General features: G+C 35.5%; 1 protein-coding gene across 4 annotated transcripts in view; it reads right to left on the bottom strand.

Annotated features, from left to right (window-relative positions):
• ATP2C1 (ATPase secretory pathway Ca2+ transporting 1) overlaps nt 1-25,501 on the bottom strand; it is a 168,471-nt gene that overhangs the window by 38,479 nt on the left and 104,491 nt on the right. For all 4 annotated transcript variants that reach the window (XR_004677352.1, XR_004677353.1, XM_034994570.1 and 1 more), the window contains exons 8-16: nt 17,708-17,863; nt 16,688-16,756; nt 15,424-15,499; nt 12,177-12,243; nt 6,770-6,894; nt 5,802-5,899; nt 3,683-3,778; nt 3,506-3,595; nt 1,650-1,754 (exon numbers count right to left, since the gene is read on the bottom strand). Coding sequence is in view for 2 of the 4 variants with exons in the window: in XM_034994570.1 (XP_034850461.1) it covers nt 1,650-1,754; nt 3,506-3,595; nt 3,683-3,778; nt 5,802-5,899; nt 6,770-6,894; nt 12,177-12,243; nt 15,424-15,499; nt 16,688-16,756; nt 17,708-17,863 (882 nt within the window). In the remaining 2 variants the exon portion in view is untranslated. The remainder of the gene's footprint in view (nt 1-1,649; nt 1,755-3,505; nt 3,596-3,682; nt 3,779-5,801; nt 5,900-6,769; nt 6,895-12,176; nt 12,244-15,423; nt 15,500-16,687; nt 16,757-17,707; nt 17,864-25,501) is intronic.

Raw genomic sequence — 25,501 nt, 5'->3', positions numbered from 1 at the left:
TATCTCCCACTCCCACAACTGAGAACATCAAACTGTAACATCAAAGTACAATTTCCAAAGTACAACTTTGATGAAGTTAGATTCAAAATTGCCGAAGTCAAATCATTAAACTTTACATGAGCCACATTATCTTGAAGTACTATGTGATCATACATAAAATGTAAAGAAACAGACCTTCCAAATAAACACGTATACATACTCTTGCTGTATAACTCTGTCAAGGGACATCAACTGAAAATTATCTACTCTAATGCAATTTTTGAAAACTTCATGTTACAAGGTTTAAGTAGGCTCCATGCCCAATGTGGGACTCTAACTCACAACTGTGAGATCAAGAGTCGCATGCTCCACCAACTGTGCAGCCAGGCACCCCTTATAAGGTTTAAGGCATTTTATTTTAACAGTTTTATTTTCACTTGTCTCCTTTCCCAGGAGTTCATAAAAGTTCCTTTAAAGATTAGATAGAAATCTTTTTTCCTCTCATGATCAGAGTTCCTGGCAGACATCTATTCACAAGTTCAATGTTGGCCAAATTGGCCTTTCTTTTAAAATCAATTATGTTTCTGGGGCACCTGGCTGGCTCAGTCGGTTGGGCGTCTGCCTTCAGCTCAGGTTGTGATCCCAGGGTCCTGGGATCAAGACCCGCATTGGGCTTTCTGCTTGGTGGGGAGCCTGCTTCTCCCTCTCCCTTTGCTGCTCCCCCTGCTATTGCTCTCTCTCGCTCTCTCTCTGACAAATAAATAAATAAAATCGTTAAAAATAAAATCAATTATATTTCCTACTTATTATGGGGGTGTGAGGAAATCCTCTCACTCATTCATGTCTACAGGGATGTAATGGTTTCTTGCTCAGAGGTGAAAACACAGAACCAATTATTAATTCCTAATAAAGAAAATATAAAAATAACAAAATATGTATATTTTAAAGGCAAAGTAAGTTTAAGCATCAAGCTGGTAATAGCAACTATGACTGACATAATTACATGCTGCAGATAACTCTTAGTATATTATATAATAATATAATATGTAGTACAATAATATAGTATATATTATGTCATAACATATAATATTATTATATAGTATATATTAATATAAATAAGATAATATATAATATAAGATAATATAATAAGATAATAACTTTGTAAACATTTCTAAAGCACCCAGGAACAAAGTAGCGCCTTGAAATATCAGTGCATGTCATTTTGCCAGTTTGTAAGCTGGATCAACTAATATGAATTATACACATTTGGTAAGCACTTTTCCACAAAATAATGCAGTTCTGTTTGTTCTGAAGACAAGACATTCCTTCAGTGAAAGAACACAGATTAACACCAGAGGGCAGAAATCTATAGTACATAGTCATCAACAACAAAAATGTTGATAGAATCTGGTGTCACAAGTTCCAGGACATTGAGACCAGGCTCCAGTTCATTTTAAGCTGTTTGCTCACAAAGCAAAACTTGATGTCCCTACGCATGAATTCAAAGAGAACATGAGAACAAAGATGAGTTACCATGAATTATACACACTTTAAAGCAATAAGGCTTTGTTATGCTCAATGATTGCTTAAAAGTAAAGGTGGATAATAAATACAATATAGTCATCTATATTAAATAAGATTTAGTAAGTACTCTTTACATGGAAGGGTACCTGCTGTGTTCGGTGTACACACTTAACAGCCATCCACTTTTGCTCAGAGCTAAAAGGATATTCAGCTTTTCTGATATAGTCCTGTTGAAGTCCATCAAGACCCATCTATATGGCACAAAAAGAAAGTTAATTCTCACCAACATGTGACTATTTTTTCCTTTAACAGAGAACAAGGGTCACAACTTACAGCTGGCTGGCTAGAGATACCTGGGTATTTTTCAAAAAATGGTGACAGAATAGCAGTGCTCCATCTACATATACCACATTTCTGTGAAGGGCAACATACATGATCAAGATGAAAGCCTGGGTGTGTAGACACAGGCTAAGGCATGCTACCTGGACCGTATGTAGACCAACTCTTCAACACTGACTAGATTAAAATCTCTATTGGCTCAAATTCTTGAAGGAAGCAAGATACAAATAAATAAAGGTACCCAACCAACCAATACTGATCAACAGAAGCTTCAAATTCAATTTCTTACTTCTTAGGGATTCAACTATATCTTTCCTGTTGCTACCATCCTACCACTTGATATTCTGACCTACTATCAGTGTCCTTTAGCTGTTCTTCACAATACCCTCTACCTTTTAACTCCAAATATTCAAAAATATTTTTAAACTACTGAAAAACCTAGCTCATTGCTTTTTGTTGTCTCTTTGCTATCTACTGAAATATGTTCAGACTCTTCTTCCTGGCTTTCAAAGGCCCTCCAGAAACCCACCATGCAGTCTATTCAACAATCCTCTGGGTTACTCAAACTCCTTTTTTTTCCATCCAAATTCACCAATACAAAAGCCACCACACATTCTATGCTTTTTTTTCCTCCATGCTTTTATCCTTGCTCATCTATCTAAATCCTGCTTATGCCTCAAAGCCTAGGTCTCAAATCTGAACTTGCCTTATTCTTATATGTGGCTCAACCTTTAAGACTTAACTATCTGCTATACTGGTCTAGCTTGTATTTGTTCCATGCATGTCAGTGTCAACTCCCTACCTAAAATGTGAGATCCCCAGTCATAAGGAGGTGGTTTCACACTCTTTTATCTCTTAAAAAAGTTAAGAGTATAAGGTTAAGTATAACACAGTAAATAATGGTTAACAGATTGAACTTTTAAGTATCTTTCAAAAAGCCATTCAATGCTATTTTAGTTACAACAAAATGATAAAGAAATGTAGCTTTATTCTAAAACTATCAATTTTATTTTATTAAATTAAATATAATAACCTACATTTCTATATTGAATCTCAATTCAAACAACCTCATCTAGAGATGTCCTGTTTCACACAAGTCTCAAAATTTTCTAAGACTACTCTTGAAAGTAGGAGTTTCAATTTTTGTTATGGGAGTGACAAAGGGGACTTTAGGTTTCTCATTTAATCAAATATAAGACTTAGAAGAGGACATCAACTGGGATAGATGCCCCAACACAAATTCTAATAATATACTCATTTAAGAAATTGATAATGGAGGAAATGGGAAGACTAGAGAAAGAAAAGCTGATTTCTCATGATGGCTTTAGTATCTTTACATAGAAAGTAAGTACTTCAGCAATTAGCTTTCCACACAAAACTCTAAATATTGTGGAAAATATTATGAAAACATTCCTTCATAAGAAGAAATCTAGTCACTGGTCATTAATTTGTTTCTTGAATGTAAGGGATAAAGCTATACTGAAAAGGCTGGATTAGCTCTGTATTTCCAGGAAGAATAAAACTGGTTCCCAAAAGGCAGTAATACAATGAAATATTGAGAGTCTTCATTCTACACCTAAAAACCAGTAATACTGAAATTGATGGCCTTACATTCTCTTATGAAAGTGAGTTCTCATATGTCAAAGAGAAATCAGGCACATACCTTCATTGCAAGAGCAATTAAAGCTCCTTCCGTTGGCTTCCCCATTAGAGTGTTGTTTCTAATTACAGCATCATTGCATACACAGCCCGCCTAAAAGAAATATACAGAAACTAAGAACCCATCACTGTGTCCTAAGTCATTACGAAAAGTCACCTTCTTAGAGAATAAAGTATTTACCTCAACAATTCTGCTAACAGCTGGGTTATAGAATCCATGAACAACATCACCATCAACAATCACTTCCCCAAACGGATTGTAGCCAACACCAGTAACCTAAGGAACATAAAGTGGGGTCAATAATTCAACCAGTAGATAGTGACTTATAAAAAACAAAACCTATGATGACATGTGTTCATTTCATTTTATACATTATGATTACTGTTAGTGTATATACCTAGAAAAGCATGTGTCTAAAAGAACATTTAACAGTTAAAAGAATATAAATTCTGGGGTGCCTGGGTGGTTCAGTTGGTTAAATGCCCAACTCTTGGTTTCAGCTCAGGTCATGATCTCATGGATCGTGACACTGAGCCCCGTGTTGGGCTCCAAGCTCAGCCCAGAGCATGCTTGAGATTCTCTCCCTCTGCCCTTCTCCCCAACTCGTGCGCTCTCTCTCAAATAAAATAAAATCTTTAAAAAAAAAAATGAATATAGATTCTGGGGTGCCTGGATGGCTCAGTCGTTAAGCGTCTGCCTTCGGCTCAGGTCATGATCGCAGGGTCCTGGGATCGAGCCCCTCATCGGGCTCCCTGCTCAGCAGGAAGCCTGCTTCTCCCTCTCCCACTCCCCCTGCTTGTGTTCCCTCTCTCGCTGTGCCTCTCTCTGTCAAATAAATAAATAAAATCTTTAAAAAAAAAAAAAAGAATATAGATTCTAATTTTCACCATAATGACAAACCTGTAATTATATTAATCATTAAATTAATAATTATAACAATGTATAGTATATTTTAAGTAGAAACATATTGCTAATTAATATAATTTTATATTGTTTCTACTTAAAATATACCATAATAAAGGATAACCATGAAAACCTCTGTACATAAATGAGCTTTAAATTTATATAACATTACATTTATAAACAGTAAATTTCCAAGGATTCAAATCCATTTCCACATCTAACATTTGTGACAAACCTGAAACCCAGAAAAAAGCAGAATTCTTTTGGCAAATATGCAGGCTCAGAGACATTACATGATTTATCCTAGCACTTACAAACTACTTTAACATAGTATATTACATGCCAGTTTTAAAAACCAGAGGTAGAGAAAAGCCAGATACTTATTCCGTATGGCTAGAACAAACTAAGCCAACAAAAGTTCAATTTCACAGTAAAAATAAGACAGGTTAGAGAGAAATTAACAAACAGTTAATGCTTGACATATGAAGTATGGGCTTAAAACAACAGAAACTTATATCCTATCTTTCATACCTGAACCACACAAGCACATGTAACCCCAATGACCCTGAATCATCCAGAAAAGGCACATTCAACAACAGAGTATTGGGTATCCTTAACCAAATCTAACATCCTAAATATCAATAGTCTCATTTTAAAGCCTATGTAAAATGGAATTAAATAAACCTAAGTACAATTTCTGTCAATCTCTCTAATGATGTAGTAAATTGGATGCAAATACAATTTAAAATACTGTACCCATCCTAAGTAGTGTGAATGAACATACCAGCCAGAAATCCTTTCAAGACTGGGGTGAAACTGGACCTTGTCCTTACCTAACTTCAAAATTAACCAACACACACAGATGACATGCATTTAAGACACTGCCAAAAATATTATTTTTAAAATAAAATAATTCATCTATTCATTTATTCTTTCAACAAGTACTTACTACCATGAGGCAGGCCCTGTGTTGGGCAACTTAGTTCTGCTCTATTACAACTTAGAGTATAAAGAAAAACAGAAAATATGTAGGGGGACTGAAAGGCCATACTTCAGGATCCTGGTCACAATGGAAAGCCACTGAAACATCTTAATTAATTAAAATAAACTTGCTAACATTTGGTTCTAAAAGATCCCTCAAGCTGCATATAGAGCAAGAATAAGAGTTTGGAAACAAACGACTAGGGGTGATTGAAAGACAGGTGCCAAGGATGATTCAAAGTTTCTGGACTGTACAAGTGCAGTGGGATCAAGACTGGTAGCATAAGGAAAAGGCTCTGCTGATAATGAATTTATAGCCCTTTTGAAGATAAGACACTAGAATTGTTAGGAATGTCTAAACACCAAAGATTCTTAACAAAGAAATACTGTTGTTAAAAAAAAATCTATAGAATACCTCAGCATGCAGACCATCCGAAGTAAGTATGTGGGTAACAGTCATTTCATTCTTTGTCAGTGTTCCAGTTTTATCTGAACAAATCACATTACAGCAGCCTACAGAATAAACCATTACATGTCACCAAGAGTCAGGGAGAAATAAACAAGTTCACATTAAAAACAAATCAAAGACTCTGGAAGCCTGTCCTGTTTCTCTTAATTTTGTACAAATCAAGCTCACTGATAATTTTAGGTTTTCTCTCATTATGCTTTTCACCACCATAAAGTAAGTTCTTAAATTAAAATTAAAAAATAGTGATAAATGTTGACTTTTTCTTATTAACCTGCAACTGAATTCTACAGAGCTTCTCAGTATTAGCTTTATATTATAACTTTATATAATACATTTTCTAGGAAGTTTTAAGGGTACCTAAATATAAACCCATGTAATTTTTTCAGTGAGTAGTTAAGGAATTTGCCTTCTCAATATTATAATGCAAACTAAAAATTCAATTCAATATTTTTGGATTCCTAAATTTTTTAAAGAAGAAGTTTCATAGCAAACATAAAAGTTATATTATAGCAACATTTAGCAACTGTTGTATGTTTATTGTTCTTATCAGCAAATTCAACTGGAATATGACATTCTAGGATCTATGATTATCAATTATCTTCCTTGAGATGTCAAAAGAAAAAAATTCTATTAATTTTACTCCAAGGTTTCATTTGTTCTATAGATTTCTTTTTTACATGATTTAAGCATTAGAACATTGCATGACACAGTAAGATTTCTCTGTAAGTACCCTGTCCTGAAAGATATACACTTTAATTACCTTTCTGGTTCTGAAAACCATACTTAATTTTGCCAAAAGTCAAATACCACTATTCTAGCCTCTCAGACAAAAAATGTACAACCTGAAGATGATTCACTGTTGATGTAAATTAACACACTATTGCATAAGTATGCTCCTATTACCACATACTTACCCAGAGTTTCAACAATAGGCAGTTTTTTCACAATGGCCCTTTTCTTCACCATTCTCATAACACCAAGGGCTAGAGTCACTGTGACCACAATGGGAAGACCTTCAGGAATTGCTGCCACAGCCAAACTGTAACCAATATATACTTAGTATTGAAGTATAAATCAAATAGTACATACAGCAATAATTTCAGTGGGCTGTTACTTAAAACAGAGACTAATAAAATATATAATTAATACCATTAACACTCAAAAATAGCCTCAAGAGAAAGGGAAAGTTGATTACATTTACTGGATACCTCTTAGCTGCCAGGTTAAGTGTAGTGGTTGAAGAATGTAGGTTGTGATATCAGATTACCTAGATTTATACCAATGGCTTCACCAATTTTTACCTGTTTGACCCTGAGCTATTATTATTCTACCTCTGTAGTTTAGTTTTCTCATCTATAAATGCAGTTAACAGTAAGAAGTATTCAAACAAAAACTTATACATGACTGTTCATAGCAGCACTATTTACAATGGCCAAAAGATCACTGTAATGTCCATCAACTGATAAATGGTAAATTGTGGTGTATCCATACAATGAAGTATTATTCCACCATAAAAAGAAATGAAGTACTGATACATGTTACAACATGGATGAACCTTGAAGACATTATGCTAAATTAAAGAAGCCAGACACAGGGGAACCTGCGTGACTCAGTCGTTGAACGTCTGCCTTCGGCTCGGGTCATAGTCCTGGGATCCTGGGATCAAGCCCCGCATCGGGCTCCCTGCTCAGCAGGGGAGCCTGCTTCTCCCTCTCCCACTCCCCCTGCTTGTGTTCCCTCTCTCTCTGTCAAATAAATAAATAAAATCTTAAAAAAAAAAAAAAAGAAGCCAGACACAAAAGACACATAGTGTTTTTATTCCATTCATATGAAATTAACAATAAGCAAACCCATAGAGACAGAAAGCAGTTTAGTGGCTGCCACAGGCTAGGGAGAAGGAAGAATAGTGAGTGATTGCCCAGTGGGCACAAGGTTTTCTTTTGGGGTGATGACACTCAATAATGGTTGTGGTTGTACAACACTATGGACTTAATTCCACTGAATTGTATATTTTAAAATGGTAAATTTTATGTTATATGTATTTTATCACAACAAAAAATTAGTTTCCCTTTGCAAATTTAAAAAAAAAATCAAATTAAGTCTATTTTTTATCCCATTCCAAGTATTAGCTCTTGACTCTCCTACCGGTAAGAACATATGTGTTCCTGTTCTTCATTCTAACATTGTTGCATCCACTGCTTCTACTCACCAATTTCTATTACCTACTTTTTCTTTAGCATGATCTAACTTGTAATCATTAGCATCCTGTTCTGTAAGCATTATTAAGCTTTCATGCTCTGTTTACAGGTTAATTCTAAAAATTGAAAGCCAGTGAATGACACAGTATCACTGGCTAAATAGTGTACACAAAGAGTCCAGAAATATGTGCTTATCGGGGCACCTGAGTGGCTCAGTCAGTTTAAGCGTCTGACTCTTGATCTCAGCTCAGGGTTGTGAGTTCAAGCCCCACATTAGGTTCCAAAGAAATATGTGCTATCATTAATACTTCCTTCCCTCTTTTGAACTATTCTAAGCTGAAACAGAAAACTTTTTCATAGGCCTCCATTAACCCTCGATGTATCAGGAAAAATAGGCATCATTGTTCACAATCTAGATCTAATGGACCTTTCCATTCTTTTGTTTTTAAGTCACTTTATAAATAATTTGCAGAGGAATAAAATGGATTGTGAAAAACTTCATTAGAAATTTTTAATTTTAACCTCAAACTACATTCCTGGATTTGAAGGTATACATATATCTGAAAGGGACAATGTCCTCTGCATGCAACTAATGGCTCATCAACTGTCAGGAAAGAACCTGGAATACATTCACTTTACAAATACTGATTTCAAATTCAAAAAACATTTCCAATAGGTTATAGGCTTATCCATTCTGGTTTCACTTTTTGTATTTGTATCTTCAAAATACAACACTTTTGAAATTGTGGATGGTTCATAATTTTGTTGAAAAGAGAACAGTCATCATCTTTGTAACATAATTTTTAGATTTATACACACCAATAACATGAGTCCAATTAGTTTTTCATTTCTATGTCATCTATTTCCTTTTAATCACTTTTATATTCACACCAGCCTCTGGTTTTCTCCACTTATAAATGGTATAAAGTAAAAGTTGGTAAACAAATATCATAAAAGATTAAAGAAAACTACCCCTTTTAACAAAAAGGGGTGGTCTAGGTTCTTGCTGGAAAACGCTGCATGATGAATTCCTTGCTGTAGAATGACTAACTGAAAGGGAATACCTGTCCTTCCCTTTTGTCCTTAGAAATAAACTATTCATTCAATTCAGGAGTTTCAGAAAATTTAGACTACCATCATCCAAAGATTCAGAGTGTTAAGATTTCACTTTTTTGATTAAATTTCACCCCCATCATTAGAGCGTACAGTGGCTCTTTGTCTCCTTGCATTCATCTTCTGGTTTGTCCAATTACTCTTCTATCAACTATTCTTTGCCATTATGGTGGAAAGCAAAAAATTATGATTCTTTAATGAGTAAAAACAAAAGAAGACAATGACTGTCTCTAGACCTCTTTTATACCTTTGTAAATGACAATGTAATATTTCTGAGCAACATAATAAAAAAATTAAAGGATAACAGAATAATGAGGATTTACTTTATTATTACATCAACCCTATAAGTGATCCCATCATTTTTCTGCATTCTTACTGTTTTTACTCATTTTTAGAACGGCTGGAAATAATTATTAAAATAACTGCTGGGGGAAGGGGGGGGGCGCCTGGGTGGCTCAGTCCTTAAGTGTATGCCTCTGGCTCAGGTCATGATCCCAGGGTCCTGGGATTGAGCCCCGCATCGGGCTCCCTGCTCAGTGGGAAGCCTGCTTCTCCCTCTCCCACTCCCCCTGCTTGTGTTCCTGCTCTCGCTGTGTCTCTCTCTGTCAAATAAATAAATAAAAATCTTTTTAAAAAATAAAATAAATAAAATAAAATAAAATAATTGTTAGGGTAATAAAATAATATAATGCTTCTGCTTCAAGACACAGGAAAAATAAGGTCACAAAAGATCCCATAATATATCTTACTTAAATTTATAAAAGGACAATGGACCCATATAATAATTGCAAAATAGAATGAGTTTTATTCTATTAAATATTTTTGAATGCTTTGTCCTAAGACCTTGAAGCAGAAATCAAAATGTCAATCTATAAAATTGAACTGCTCAAAAAAAACCCCAAAATCTAAAAATAAGTCCAATGGATAATATGCTAATGTTTAGTATCTCACACTCATGCCTCATTTTAAACTTATTTCGTATTTCACCGAAGTCTTTTTTATACAGATTGAAGCCAAGAGTTTCAAATTGTATTTTTGCTCCTTTAAAGAAAAAAATATACTCCTTCACCCTATCACAAATATCTTTTAACCTCTTATTCAACCTACCTATTCCTTGTAACCCATTTGATTTCTTTTTTAATTCACTGTTTTTGTTCTAACATTTGAAATATTACTTCCTAGGCCTATGATAGAGCTGTTATCCAATATTTCTTTTCCTTAGATGCCTAGGTGAGTTCTACTCTTACTTATATCCCATACATCATCTTCCCTTTTTTCATCCTTGTTTTACTATAATTCATACAGGATAGGGAAGGAATAAATTTTCTGATTACTTACCTATCTATTTGTAATTAACTGGATAGATACGCTGTCTCTGCCTAGATTTATAGATTTAAAATCCTTTCCCCTCATACTTTGATAGCACTGCCCCACTGTTCTCTAATGTAATCCAATGCTACTGTGGAGGAAGGGTTAATAAAATCCTTTTCCCGTTCTGCATTTGGTTAAATCTCTAGCTCTGTTCTCTAGTGACCTGGTTAGGGTAGTTAAGTCAACTATGTTGCTAGGCAACACTGCTTATGATAAAAGGATCTCCTGACTGATAAACCATCTATGGACTAGAAGAATTTTAATTATCTTACAGGAAGCCATCACTTTGGGTTTTCTAAGTGTAGGTGACTCTCATAACTGGACATGTCTCTTGCAAGCACCCTGGAAAGTATGCTTCCAGAGATGTTGGTCCTCACAAAGTATGAACCATTTTAACCCAGGGTAGCTCCCCAACTCACAAGGTCATCCCAATCTCCTTGTACCTGAAGCTGAACTGCTGCACAGACTCTCTCAGAAGATGGGTGCCTTAAGTTGCCCCACTTTTCAGAGCACAGGTACCAATTGTGACCTATTAAAGTTTTGTCAGTTGAAATGTTTAGAAGAGTCTAAAAAGACCCCATGGGGGGCACCTCGGTGGCTTAGTAAGTTAAGTGTCTGCCTTTAGCTCAGGTCATGATCCCGGGGTCCTGGGATCGAGCCCCCATCAGGCTCCCTGCTCAGCGGGGAGTCTGCTTCTCTGTCCCCCTCCACCCCCCCCCAATGCTCTCTCTCCTACCTCTCTCTCTCAAATAAAAAAATAAAATCTTTCAAAAATAATAAAAAAAATCCATGGTGGAAACTGCAGTTGCTAACAAGAAATGTGATACCAGTGTAATTATCCTTCCTTTATAGATGACCTAACTTGTTTTCTTTAATTTAATAATGATGTATCCAGGTTGGGAGTTCTTTTCATCCTGTTTGGCATTTAGAGAATCCACACAAACTATAAAAATTTCATGTCTTGATTCAGATTGAGAAAATACTCCATCATTTCTTATGCAATTTCTTCTTCTCTCATTTTTGAAACTCCTATTGGGTAGATATGGCATTTATTAAATTATTCTCTTTGTCACTTTTATTTCATTCTCTGTTTTGGACATTTTACTTGATTTTTGGGGGATCCCTCTTTGACTTTACATTACAGCCCTTATACTGAATTTTTAATTTTAGCAGTTAAAATCATAATTTCTAAAAACTCTTTTTGTCCTCTGATCCTTCTAAGTAATGTTTATCATGAATGCAGTTTCTTCACAGATCTCTGAAAATTAAAATGCTTTCTAAATTTTTCTGCTATTTCTTCAATTTTTCATTTTCCTCTGAGACTGATTATTCAATTTCTATTATTATGGTCTTTCTCTTTCATGCTGCTAGTTTTCAGTTAGGCAATCCCTGTCTATTGATATATAAAAATGCAGTATTAGACTGATAATACCAGACATCTGGTGCAGGTTTTCTTCTGCTATATGTTTTCATTTTCCTAGAATTTATTTCAATATATGAATTCTGAACTATTTAAGTAGAGACACTATTCTCTTTTCTGCTCATATAATACCTCCATAATGGAATATAACCTATGCCTATTAGAGAAATAAGAGAGGAAAAAGAGACCTCAGTTTATAAACAAATGATTAGAACTTACCTTACACTAATAGTAAACATTTCCAGGATATCTTTTCCTAGTAACCAGCCAACCAACATGATGATACCTGGAACAAAAATCAAATAACTATGTTTCCCTTTATATATAATCACGTAAGTATAGATGGGATAGACTAACAAGCTGAGGGCAGCCAAAAAGTCCCCTGACATAAAGGAAGGTGCATCAGATCACAGTTACATGATTTTACAAAAATCCATTAAGCAGGGGAGATTAAAATTAATGCTGCTTAAAGTCAATGCTGTATATGCACACACCACACACAGACAGTTTTACCTTTTGTTACCACTGCTGCCACCCACCCCCCCTTAAAGCAATAATATCTGAGGATTCCCACTATAAGAAAATATTACCAGTATTTTCATACAACGGGAGAAAAAAAGAAGGCAGAGTAAGACATATAGATCTTCTATTTATTAACAGCTTTGCACAAATAAACCCTGGAACTTTACTCCCCTTAACTAAATATCCAGGCAATATGTATAAGTATAAAGTTCGTACTACAAACAGAAGAATACTTAATTAGGAGTTGGCTCAAAGAGTGATTTACCTTACTTAACATATCTAAAATTGCATTAACAATTAAAAATTACTATTTTTAATGGCATTTACAAATAAAAAATCAACTAATATATGGGGTGCCTGGGTGGCTCAGTCGACTAAGCATCTGCCTTTGGCTCAGGTCATGATCTCATGGGTCCTGGGATCCAGCCCCATGTCAGCTTACCTCACCCCCCACTTGTGCTCTCTCTCTCTGTCAAATAAATAAATAATCTTTTTAAAAATCAATTAACATAAACCAAACAACATACACTGCTTTAACCTTTGTCTCTGAAATGAAGGGGGGGAGTGCTCGCTTCGGCAGCACATATACTGAAATGAAGGGGGGGATGGAGTGCACCGCTGGTTTTGTGAGAAAAAATAGTATCATTATAGACTTAATAAAATAAAGCCACTTCAAGATTGTATTCAATATAAACATTTAAACAAGTTTTTCTTCATCTTTCTACAATTATAAAATAATAATCCAGATGGTGACACTCTAAGATCCTATCCAAAATACTATCCTAACAAAAAAAATCATGTTCAATGAACTATACCACGGGTCAGCAAGCTATAATCTGTGAGCCTCCTGCATGCCTTTGTAAATAAGGTTTGTTGGAACATAGCCACATCCATTTGTTTCTATATTGTCCATGATGCTTTCCTGTTGATGGCAGAGTTGAGCATTTCCATCAGAGAATACTAGAAATACTTTGGTAAGGACCAAAGGCTAAAATATTTACTGTCAGGCCCTTTACCCCACCCCCCCAAAAAAGTCTGCTGACCTCAGATTTTGATCTTAACCTTTGTCCTATTCCATATACTATCCTAACAAGAAAAATTGTTTAATGCATTATATTAAAACCAGATAATCATAAAGTTGAAAGATTCTTATCACTAAAAGTGAGGTGGTTTCATGGTACAGCATTAATATAACTGGGGAGATTTCACTGGCTAAATGCCCTTAGATTTATCAAATTCCTATAAATTCTAGAAAATAAACAGTAATAATCAAATAATCAAATTAACTACCTACTAGTTAAAAATGAGGAATGAAATACCTTTCTACATTCTACTTTACTATGAAGGCAGAGAGATCAATAGAATATTTAAATAATTATTTAACTGAAACTGCATAGCAGAAATCTGCTTTAACTTAAAACTGTATTATTATTTTGAAACTTTGAGCTAACAAGAATAATTAAAATAATACCATGGAGGGACACCTGGGTGGCTCAGTCAGTTAAGCGTCTGCTTTTGGCTCACAGGGTCCTGGGACTGAGTCCCGCATTGGGCTCCCTGCTCAGTGGGAAGCCTGCTTCTCCCTCTGCCTGCCGATCCCCCTGCTTGTGTGCTCTCTCTCTCTCTCTGACAAATAAATATATAAAATCATTAAAAAATTAAAAAATAAAATAACATCATGGAAAAATTAAATGAGCAAGGACTCCAAAATTGATTCAAGTGTTTAATGTATGATAAAGATGTCATTTCAACTCAGTGAATAAAGAATGGACTACAGAATTAATGGTATTGGGATAATTAACCTTTGAGTAAAACTGTTATTAACTCTACCTTAAGTCTTATACTAAAATAAATTCTAAATAGTAAAATTAAGTGTCAAAAATAATAACTAAAGCCGTAGATTGATGTTTAAATAGATATACTTATAAACACTTTCTACAACATGAGATTGGGATAGCCTTTATGAATTGAACAAAGACAGAAACTATAACTGCAGAGATTAATAGGACAATTATATCAGAAGATGTTTCAATTATTCTCTCTCCTGTACCAAGTTTATCATATTTATCCCTCAAAGGGAATTTAAAAATTGGAGGCAAAAACGTAATAAAAGGATGGATATCCTAATTATACAAAGAGCTGTTACCAGCCTAAGACTCAAGCCACAAAAGATAAGACAGACTGGCAGGTCATGAAATAAAAAGGACCAACACACATATTACGAAAGTGCTGTTTTTCTATAATGAACTGTGAAATAAAATAATGAGAAGTCTTTTGTCTGTTAATGACAACAAAGTTGGCAAGGGTGCTGGAAGAGTAATACCTCTGCCTTGCTGTTGAAGGGTATTATTTGACAATATAAATAAAAAACTTTAAAAATATGCCAAAAATTTGAAAATTACATGGATACTCTTTGACCCAATTTTACTTTTATGAATTTAATAAGATATCCTCACTGAAGAATCATTTACATAATTTTAAAAATTCAAAAAACATAGAAATGTCTTCAAGAAGTCTAAGATATTTTTTTCCCACATAATGGAGTACTATACAACCACCTATTTCATGACATCAATTTAATGAGCATCTATTTAATGACAAGATGCTTATGAAGAAAATGTGAAACAAAAAAAGGAAAAATAGTCCATAAAACATTACTAACATTTTGCTGAAAACTAGAAAGACAAATACAAAAATGTTTATAGAAATGCTCCTTGATTATAGGAATTACATGGAGTTCTAATTTATCTTTGTAGAAAGGACAATGGTTGGGGGCTGGTTTTATAATTTTTAAAAAGTAGTAAGCTAAAAATTAATTAATTAAATGAATAAACAAATTTACGCAGCTATCTAAACTCCCCCTTACCACACACACACACACACACACACACACACACAAAACCTAAGTAAATAGATGAGATATACATACTCACTCTTCTCTTACCTATTATACCAAAGGAGTAAAAGGAAAGTTGTTTTCCTAAAAGGTCCATGCTCTTCTGCAGAGGGGTTTTTGGTGCCTTGACAAATTGGAGAATAGTGTCACTACAATGAGCTAAATTTAGTAAAATAAAATAGGTGCCAGGGACTCTGCTAAGTGCTTGACATATTCATGCTAGCTCTTAACATACCCATGACATACACATCTCTCCCTTAAGGTTAGTATTACTCCCTTTACTGAGAAAACTGAGGCTGAGACTTTTAAAATCTTGCTTATTTAAAAGGTCCATGCTCCCCATACCTGTTTTTGAGAAGAAATCTATTATCCCTACCAGCTTCTCCAGGACTTTATTACCATTCACTGCCCCTCACTTTTCCAATCTTCTCCTTTCTATATCCACAAACAAGCTCGCTCCAAGTCTTTTTCTCCAGCTGGCTCCCTGATCGGCTAACTCCGTTCTCTAGCACTTCCCTCACTGCCAAGCTTCTTGGAATGGTTTTATATACTGCATCACATACTGGGATCTTGGCAGGTTACCTGAGAAATCCAGATGACTCAGGGAGAATATGACATTTGTAGAATGCCACTTCTTTTTTATAAGAAAGTATTTTCAATGAGAGAACTAATCTTCAATATCCTTAAACAAGAATATCTTCCAGGTTATTTTACTTTACAATCTTTTTCCCCCATTACTTGGAATTAAATAAAGTTGGAAATTTTGGTAGAAGAAAAATATACCATTTAGTAATTTTTAAAATTAATATAAAGCTAATTTCTAAAAAGAATAAGCCCTATAAATAATTGGCTATAAACCTTTATCTCCTATAAACAATGACTATCAAAATGTTTTAGCGGGGCGCCTGGGTGGCTCAGTCGGTTAAGCGTCTGCCTTCAGCTCAGGTCATGATCCCAGAGTCCTGGGATCGAGCCCCGCATCGGGCTCCCTGCTTGGCGGGAAGCCTGCTTCTCCCTCTCCCACTCCCCCTGCTTGTGTTCCCTCTCTCGCTGTGTCTCTCTCTGTCAAATAAATAAATAAAATCTTTAAAAAAAAAAAAAAAGTTTTAGCATATTAACAATGTCAATTCAAGCCTTTTCAAATACAGTCTTTCCAATTATGTTTTTAAACACAGACAACTGAGTGATATTCTGAATAAAATACTACTTTCAATAGCACATAAAATAATCCACCAATACTTTCTGTTCCTCTACTTGTAATAGAGAATTTCAGATTTGAAATGAAAACATCATTAACAAATTAAGTACTTACTTCTTCTGCTTGCATCATTTTAAAAACCTCTCCAAATTCAGAATTTTCTCCTGTTCCAATGACAATACCCTAAAGGGAAAAACAGGAAAATACATTTACATTCAGATGGAATCACCACTCTCAAGCAAAAAAAACCAAAAACCTCTCATTCACTTTCTCCAAAGCCTTGCCCACAGTCAAGATGACTGACACTCATATCCAAGGTTCCCACAGCAAATTAACTTTGTGATATTACTATAGATCACTAGTATTTATGCCTTACTATATAAGCCTTGACCCAATTCTGAGGCCCATTCTTTGTCTATATCAATATTTCTGAAATTCAAAACTATCTTATACTCAAGAGAGACATTTAATGTATTTTCTTTTTCCCCTCAAATGCTACTGAATCATGTCTTTTATATTTGTGAAATATTAGAATCCAGGAAACAAAATATCTAAAATCCATCAGTAGGTGAGTGATACATATTCAGAATATGATAGCCAGTACCATTATCATAAATTAAATTTTTATTTAACTAGTAATGAACATATCCATGTGCCGCTGTTTCTATCTAAAACAAGCAAAAAAAAGAACAGATACTGAGGACTATGTTTTTAAGGCTCCATTATCTGGCAAATGGCAGAAATATGGACATATTACACCTCAGGGACATAGGCGCCTTAGTCTCACAAATAGTGGCTATGGGTTAGGTTCAATTCTGTCATTTCTTCGTCATATATATATTTTTAAAGATTTTTATTTATTTATTTGACAGACACAGCGAGAGAGGGAACACAAGCAGGGGGAATGGGAGAGGGAGAAGCAGGCTTCCTGCTGAGCAGGAAGCCCAATGCAGAGTTCAATCCGAGGACCCTGGGATCATGACCTGAGCCGAAGGCAGACACTTAACGACTGAGCCACCCACATGCCCCTTTGTCATATATTTTTAAAAAGAGACACATAAAATTACCAAATAGAACTTTAAAAAGGGTTGAAAACAAAGAAACTGCTACTTTCAAAACAAGAGAAAAAATTACCTTTGCTTTGCCACATCTGACCAGTGTTCCCATGAAGGCAATGTTACTTCTTGATGCAAGATCTCCATTAGTTGCAGCCGGCTGAGGAGCGGTCACCTTAGAACAAGGTGTTGTCTCTCCTGTCAAGCTGGACTCATCAATGGAAAGATCCACAGCCTTGGAGAACATAAAGTACTCCATTAAGTTCAAGTTTGAAGACTCTCTGTGCTACATTTAATATCTGAAGAGTTTGTAACCATCACTTCTTTCTCAAATATCCCCTTTCTGATCATTACTGAAATCTTTTATTATATCCATTACTCTAAGAAGACCAGAATAAGTACAACCATGTTTAAAATATGCAGTGAAGTCAACAAAATCCAGCATGCAAAACAGAACGCTATAGTGGGAGACAAGATTAGCCCACATTTCAAAATACAACTAGAGAAAAGAAACACTAGCTGAGATTTTAGAGAAAACAATTCTCATGATAAAATATTACTTCCTAATTTTGCCATGAACTGAAGTTATGAAAATGTGTTTGGCAGATTAAAAAGACATGCAGAAAGAGAAATATGAATAAAAGATTTAAAAAAAAGTACTGAGAAAGAAATCATTTCATCATTTTGGGCTCAATTTTCGTGAAACTCTGCTTGCTATATACATCCTTAAATTTATCCCAAATTTATGTCAGCAAAAATCAAAAACGTATATAAATGTTTCCATGCAGATCACGAATATATCTCCCAGCTGTGCAACAGGATTCAATTTCTGAGAGTTTCACTAACACCTGCCCTAACATGCCAAATTAATTAAGTTTTCACCTACCCTAACATGCCAAAAACAAAACAAACAAACAAAATCATCATTTTACATGTGGAAAACACTGCAGATGTGAGCTGGCTTTGTTTCTGAAAGTAGGACCCACACAACAATAGTTCCAAGGATGTTCATAGACATTGGGTATAATGTGATAGATGACACTCTGTCTGTCTGTCTGTCTCTCTCTCTCTCTCTCTCTCTCTCTCACACACACACACACACACACAGAATGGGTACTAGAGTCGAATAAGTTTTAGAAATACTGGGTTAAGAGTTAAACAGTTTCCCCTACTTAGGTAGTGCTTCTTTAAACCTTCAATAGGTCAGTGTGAATCACCTCAACTGAAATAGATACAAAAGGAGTTGTCAAAGTGTGGTCCCAGCAGGACCAGCATAACCAGCATCACATCTCCCTACCTCTCAGAACTTGTTAGAAATTCACTACCCTACTTCAAATACGGAGGTGGGAGGGTAAACCTAAAAGACTATAAGCACTCCAGGTGACTCTGAGGCATATTTAACTTTGAGAATCAATGGAATAGAGTTTCACAAATTTCTTTGATCCATTTTATTCCAGAAGCTCTCATTCTAGGGTCTTTAGGATACTTTGAGAAACTAGGACCCAGTACATGATTTTACTCATTTTAATAGGTTAATTCACTCACCCAAAAAACATTTATTGACTACCTTAACGATATACCAGGCACTGAGATAGAACCTAAAAAAGAAACAAGGTAAGGAGGGCGCCTGGATGGCTCAGTTGTTAAGCAACTGCCTTTGGCTCAGGTCATGGTCTCAGGGTCCTGGGATCGAGTCCCATATCGGGCTCTCTGCTCCACGGGAAGCCTGCTTCTCCCTCTCCCACTCCGCCATGCTTGTGTTCCCTCTCTCATTGTGTCTCTCTCTGTCAAATAAATAAATAAAATCTTTAAAAAAAAAAAAAGAAAAGAAACAAAGTAAGGAAATGAACCCAGAGCAGTTAAACGACTATGCAGTCTTGCTATTATAAACTGAACTGGTGTTCTCAATTAGGCCTCTTGATTGACATCTCATACTATGTACAAAATACTCTAAACTTGAAATCCTGCTGGGGTTTTTTTTGGGGGGGGGGTAGAGGGATGGAAACAATAAATCTCATCTTTTTAAATGGTTCATTTTTTCATGAGCATAAATATCTCATAGAAAATAAATATTAAAAATTGGATCACGCATTCTCCCCATCTATACAGTAAAACTATATTTTAACTTGAACAATCTCATTGATTCATTCACTTAAAAAGTATTTATTAACGCCAGGCCCTGTACTATATCATACACAGTGGAAATTAGCAGTAAAACTAAGTTCCTGCCCTCAGCTCTTATTCTTATGGGAAAATCATCTAAAAATAAATAAACAAGAGTGTGTAATATAATACCTTGTAATGAGGAAAAAATGCATAAGGATGGAGAGTGACATTTTAGATAAAGGAAAGAACATCTTTCAAAAGTAGACAACCCTTCTGTAGAGTCATGATTGCCCCATGAGGGCCCCAAGGATGGGCTACAATGAGGATGAAAGGATTCTAGGCAAAGAAAGCAAAAAGTACAAAGACTATTGGAGTAGGAATATGCCCGCTGTGTTCCTGTGCTAGGTAGACACATAACTTTGCAAATGTAATCAAGAGTTTACGGATTAGATCATGCAGCTGAAAAATGTTCAGAATGAAAATAAATTATATCACCTAATTTCCAAGACACTAAACTGTGCTAGTATTTCCTGAAAGTTTAATACAAATGTTATAGATTTTAGTATCAAAATGGGTTTATAAAAAGTCTTCCTTAAAGCACAGATCACCTGTCCTTTAGTCTTTAAAAAGCTTCCCATTTTCTATAATTGTGTATGCAAAGACAGGCCAGGTAAATCTGGGTTCATTACCTTAACGCAACTACAGATTTAAAAAAAAAATCCACCATGTTCAAAGGCAAAGGAGTTTTTCTTTATTAAAGGAACATACTTATTTGACTTTTTCTTTCCAAATTAAACTTAGGACTATATAGTTTTTCACACTAATACATTCTATTACCAAGGTAAGAAAAAAAGGTTAGGTTGTTCTTCAAAGATGATGCTAGTACTAAAAACAATCAGCTAATATTTCATTGCTTACTATCTGCAAGGCACTTTGCTACATATCTATACTAAGTTATCTACTAACAACTACTTAGCTACTAACAACTCCAATGAGGTAGGTACTATTATCATCCCTGCTATTGTATAGACACTTGGAAAGGTTAAGTAACTCAGCCAACATCATATAGATAGTAAGCTATGGAGACAAACCCAAACATTGACAGATTAACTCCGAATTCCTATTAACTATTTAGAGAATCAATTTGCAAATTATTTCTCCTCCCTAGTTTTGTAACTACTTCTAGAAGACAATAAGAAAAGATATATTTAAAAGTTATATTATTCTGAATTACAAGTCAACAAAAAAGTTTTTATTTGGCAAGCTCCTCTTCAATACTTGTTATAAAAATCAAAACTGCCTGTAATTTTTCTGACTTTTAATTAGAAATAAGATCTGCTAATATTTAAAAACAAATATCTGTGTACATCTATAGAACTCCTCCTCTCTGAGAAAGGCAAAATTAATGTTTTTTCCATTGAAGACTTTCTACTTTAAACATAAATCTTAAACATGGATAAATACTAACATTTGGTGGTTGCCTGTCAAAACAAAGAATATGAAAATAATCTGACTTTTTTTAAGATTTTACTTATTTGAGAGAGAGAATGAACAGTGGGAGGGGCAGAGGGAGAGAGAGAGAGAGAGAGAGAGAGAGAGAAAAGGAGAAGCAGACTCCCTGCTGAGCAGGGAGCCCGACGCAGGGCTCCATACCAGGACCCTGGGATCATGACCTGAGCCAAAGGCAGATGTTTAAACGACTGAGACACCCAGGCACCCTGAAAATAACTGACTTTTTAAAAAGGGAAGAAAAGCATAGCTTTATTGGCTCTGTCAGTGAGCTAGCCCTTCAGTGTCAACCTTAGCAGTTCAATAACCATTTAATAGGAATTTTTGTTTAAATCATGTTTTTCTACAAAGAAAAGACATCATTTTTAGCACAATAGCAGTCAGCTCTGTCTAGTGTAGAAACTGATGTGGAAAAAAGGAGCTTTAGATCTTTATTTTATATATATGTATATATATTTGTATTATATAAACTTATAATTTATATATATATAAAAATTATCAATGTGTAAAAAAAATCAAGAATATATTATCAATATATTGCTCAGTCAATAGAGCATATGACTCCTGACATCAGGGTCCTGAGTTCGAGCCCCACACTGGGCCTAGAGCTTACTTTAAAAAAAAAAAGAAGAATACATTATCAGTAAAATTTGTCCAAATCATACAATGTAGCAAACTGCACAGATCTCAACTGTCTCTTGAACAAGAATTGTTGAACAAGAATATTTTTTCAAGTTTATTTATTTAAGTAATTTCTATATCCAACGTGGGGCTCAAACTCAAGACCCTAAAATCAAGAGTTGCATGCTCTTCCAACTGAGCCAGCCAGGTGCCCTGAGCAAGATTATTTTCTAAGTTACAACTTATTTTCTCTTAATGGTGATTACAAGAGTTTCCGCAGGTAGTTTTGGGGAAATGAGGGGAAGTAAGTCATTTCTAAGAAGGTGGTATTTAATGAATTAGGCAAGCCTATTACAGTTTAACAAAGTCAAAACTTAATTCATCTGAGAAGAAAGATATTAGAGTCATTTATCCATTGCACTGATGAGAAAGGGAAAGGTAGGATAAAATGAAATCAAAGAACCAGCCAGCTCCATGCCTTCTAGCCAAAAGTTTAAACGTTAAACCTTCAGAAGAGCTGTTAATGAATAGGGAAACTGTCTGTTTCACTTTCTCTTCATTATTCCTCAGGCACTCTACTGGAGGTGTGAATAAGACACAACACAGTTCAAAAGTCGGAATATAAATAAGAAACAAGATGTATACATAATCCACATCTGAATATTTAACACCTACAGAATAAAACTGGTTGAAAAACTTCACAGGATTATTCCTATAAAACATTAAGCAGAAGGAAACTACAAGCCAAAGTCACAAAGTTTTCCTAAAAAGCAAAAAATGACTGCTTAAAAAAATTACAGTTAATATGGAACAACTGACAGCTACAAGTAAGTTCTTAAACTAAAGAAAGGCTTGGTAAATGCTGCTAAATCAATTACCTCTCTAGTCTTGAATTAAAAGAAAATCAGAAATGGCTTTCTTTCCCCAGAAAAGAATTCCAAACTAATCATTTGCAGATGCCTGATCAGGAAAAAATTTCTTACTTTTGGTCTCAAAAATTAGGATTCCTCTTACTGTTTATTCAAATGAAGGAAAATGTAATTAAAACTTCTTCATGAGCTCTAGTTTATTAACAATCAAAGCCTAACCAACTAAAGTAAAATAGCTGAAGGGACTCCATTTTAGAAAGACTCCATCTCTGCTATTTTTCTGTTAGGCCTCATTTACTCATGTTCTGAATCAAAGAAGCTATGTTCCCACTTCAAGGAGGAAGCAAGAAAGTGAATCACTCTCTGAGTTTGTCCTAGGCCCCAAACACCTCACAACATCCAAGAAGAGCCAGAAATAACACCTATTGTTCACCTGACACTCACCCTTGATTGGACCATACCCAAGATCCCTGAAGGAACACGTACCCTAGACCTCTTTCCTATATAAACCCCTAACCCCAGACAACGACAAGACTCATTCTCCTCTCCTTTTCAAGTCTCCCAGATGCTCCCTATGCTATTCTCTGTCACTCACACTATTCAAGAAACTCTTTTTTCACTTTCTCCTGCTCCTATTTGATTTCTATCCTGCATGAAGCCAAGAACCCTCCTGGCTGCTCCTATGGGAGCATCCCCTGGGTTCTTGGACACAACCTACCTGCATCACAACCAAGTGTTATAAATTATTAAAAAGGCCTACATGAAATGGATTTTATCCCATGGTAAATATTAACATGAGTTGTTAACTTTCTGACTTAAGTGCTAGATAGATTCAACTTGATCAAGTTGCTAATAACTTAAAGACCAGTATTTGGTTAACAATGATTTCTAGGATATTTTGCTAAGACTATTTAAAGAAACCAAATTTCAAAAAGGGACCTACTTTTGCTTTCCTACAGTATGAAATGAGACTCTTAAAGCAAAGAGACTAAGTCTCACTTCAAACCCTCCCATATTGTCTTTTTAAATTCTAGTGACTTGGGCGCCTGGGTGGCTCAGAGGGTTAAGTGTCTGCCTTCAGCTCAGGTCATGATCCCAGGGTCCTGGGATCAAGTCCCACATCGGGCTTCCTGCTCCTTGGGAGCCTGCTTCTCCCTCTGTTTCTGTCTCTCATGAATAAATAAATAAAATCTTTAAAAAAAATAAAATAAAAAATGAATTCTAGTGACTTAATGAAAAAACAAAGTTTTCTCTTCAATATTTTAAACATAAATAGCATTCCTCAGCTCACACTGCCTTTTTTTTTTTTTTTTAAAGATTTTATTTATTTGGCAGAGTGAGACAGCACAAGCAAGGGGAACAGCAGAGGGAGAGGGAGAAGCAGGCTCCCCGCTGAGCGGGGAGCCCGATGTGGGGCTCGATCCCAGGACCTTGGGATCATGACCTGAGCCGAAGGCAGATGCTTAACCATCTGAGCTACCCCCGCACCCCAGCTCACACTGCTTTTTAACCAATGATCTATACAAGTAAGACAGTAAAACCCTAAGCACATCTCAAGCTTATACAATCTAAGAGAACCAACATTCCCAGTGCTCTACATCTGGATGGGGTTTCCAAACTGTATAATAACAATACTACTTTAGAAATATACATCCTTTCCAAAACCAAAATGAGTGGTTACATCGAACAGTTTTTAGTAAACAGGAATGTTTCTAAATTCCACAAATATACCATATACCTTCTCCAATAGTCTACTCCATTTCTTTTGACAGCTAATTTAAAATCGCTTTTTTTTTACAAGTCTGTATATAAGTTTGACAATTCAGAAACGTTTAAAACCAAAGTTTCAGGGATAAATTACACTAAGAGGGAGAGCAATATACTGTAATCAATTTATCAAGTTGGTCTCTCAAAAAAATACACTGAAGTTGATATAAAAACTTGTGAATAGGGCACTGAAAGAATTGGTCCCTCTACTAAAACAATCATGGGCTGACAAAAACTGACAGAAGCAACTCTCGAATCAAAAACTTAAAACAACCAAGGAAGTGCTTAATGAAGAAAAAGGCAGCTAAATTTTGGTAAGAAGGCACTGTGGCATTTTTTTTTACCTGTCTACCATCTCCCACTGCCCAGAGAAGCAGTGCTGGCTGTGGGGACAGAAGCTTGCCTTCCTGTTGGAGCTTACTGGTAGTTGGGGACTAAAAAAGACTTTGTTCTTAAAGGACTGTACTTCATGTTTTAACCTGTCTGACAGTTCCCCAGGGGACTGGTGCAGAGGCTAATATTTATTTCACCACCCCACTCCAATGCAGCCTGTGACTTTCTTGGTGTCTGCCAAAAGATTAAGGACATATACCAGCAGGCAAGGGACTAGGAATAAGGCAAGCAGCAGACACAACCAAAAGACTGGGAAGAAAGAAGACGAAGAGAAGTTTTGTGAGGGAATATGGGCTTGGAAGGGCTGCCACATATACCAGGGAAGACAGAGTGCAGAATGGATGCCTATAACCAGATGTGTGCTCAGAAAAATCTGAGAAGACCCTAGATTTGCACCCTGACAGATCTGTGGATTTGACACAAGCAGGTGAAGGTGAAGGTGAAGGCAGCATTGGAGACAGCCTAGGCTCAAGGATCAAGAAGTGCCCCAACTCCTACACATTCAATGCAATCCCCATCAAAATACCATCTACTTTTTTCAAAGAAATGGAACAAATAATCCTAAAATTTGTATGGAACCAGAAAAGACCCCGCATAGCCAGAGGAAT

The sequence above is a fragment of the Mirounga leonina genome, unplaced genomic scaffold, assembly GCF_011800145.1.
Source record: "Mirounga leonina isolate KUSES-001 unplaced genomic scaffold, KU_Mleo_1.0 Mir_115, whole genome shotgun sequence".
Classification (NCBI taxonomy): domain Eukaryota; kingdom Metazoa; phylum Chordata; class Mammalia; order Carnivora; family Phocidae; genus Mirounga; species Mirounga leonina.
This window is presented reverse-complemented; position numbering and strand designations above follow the sequence as displayed.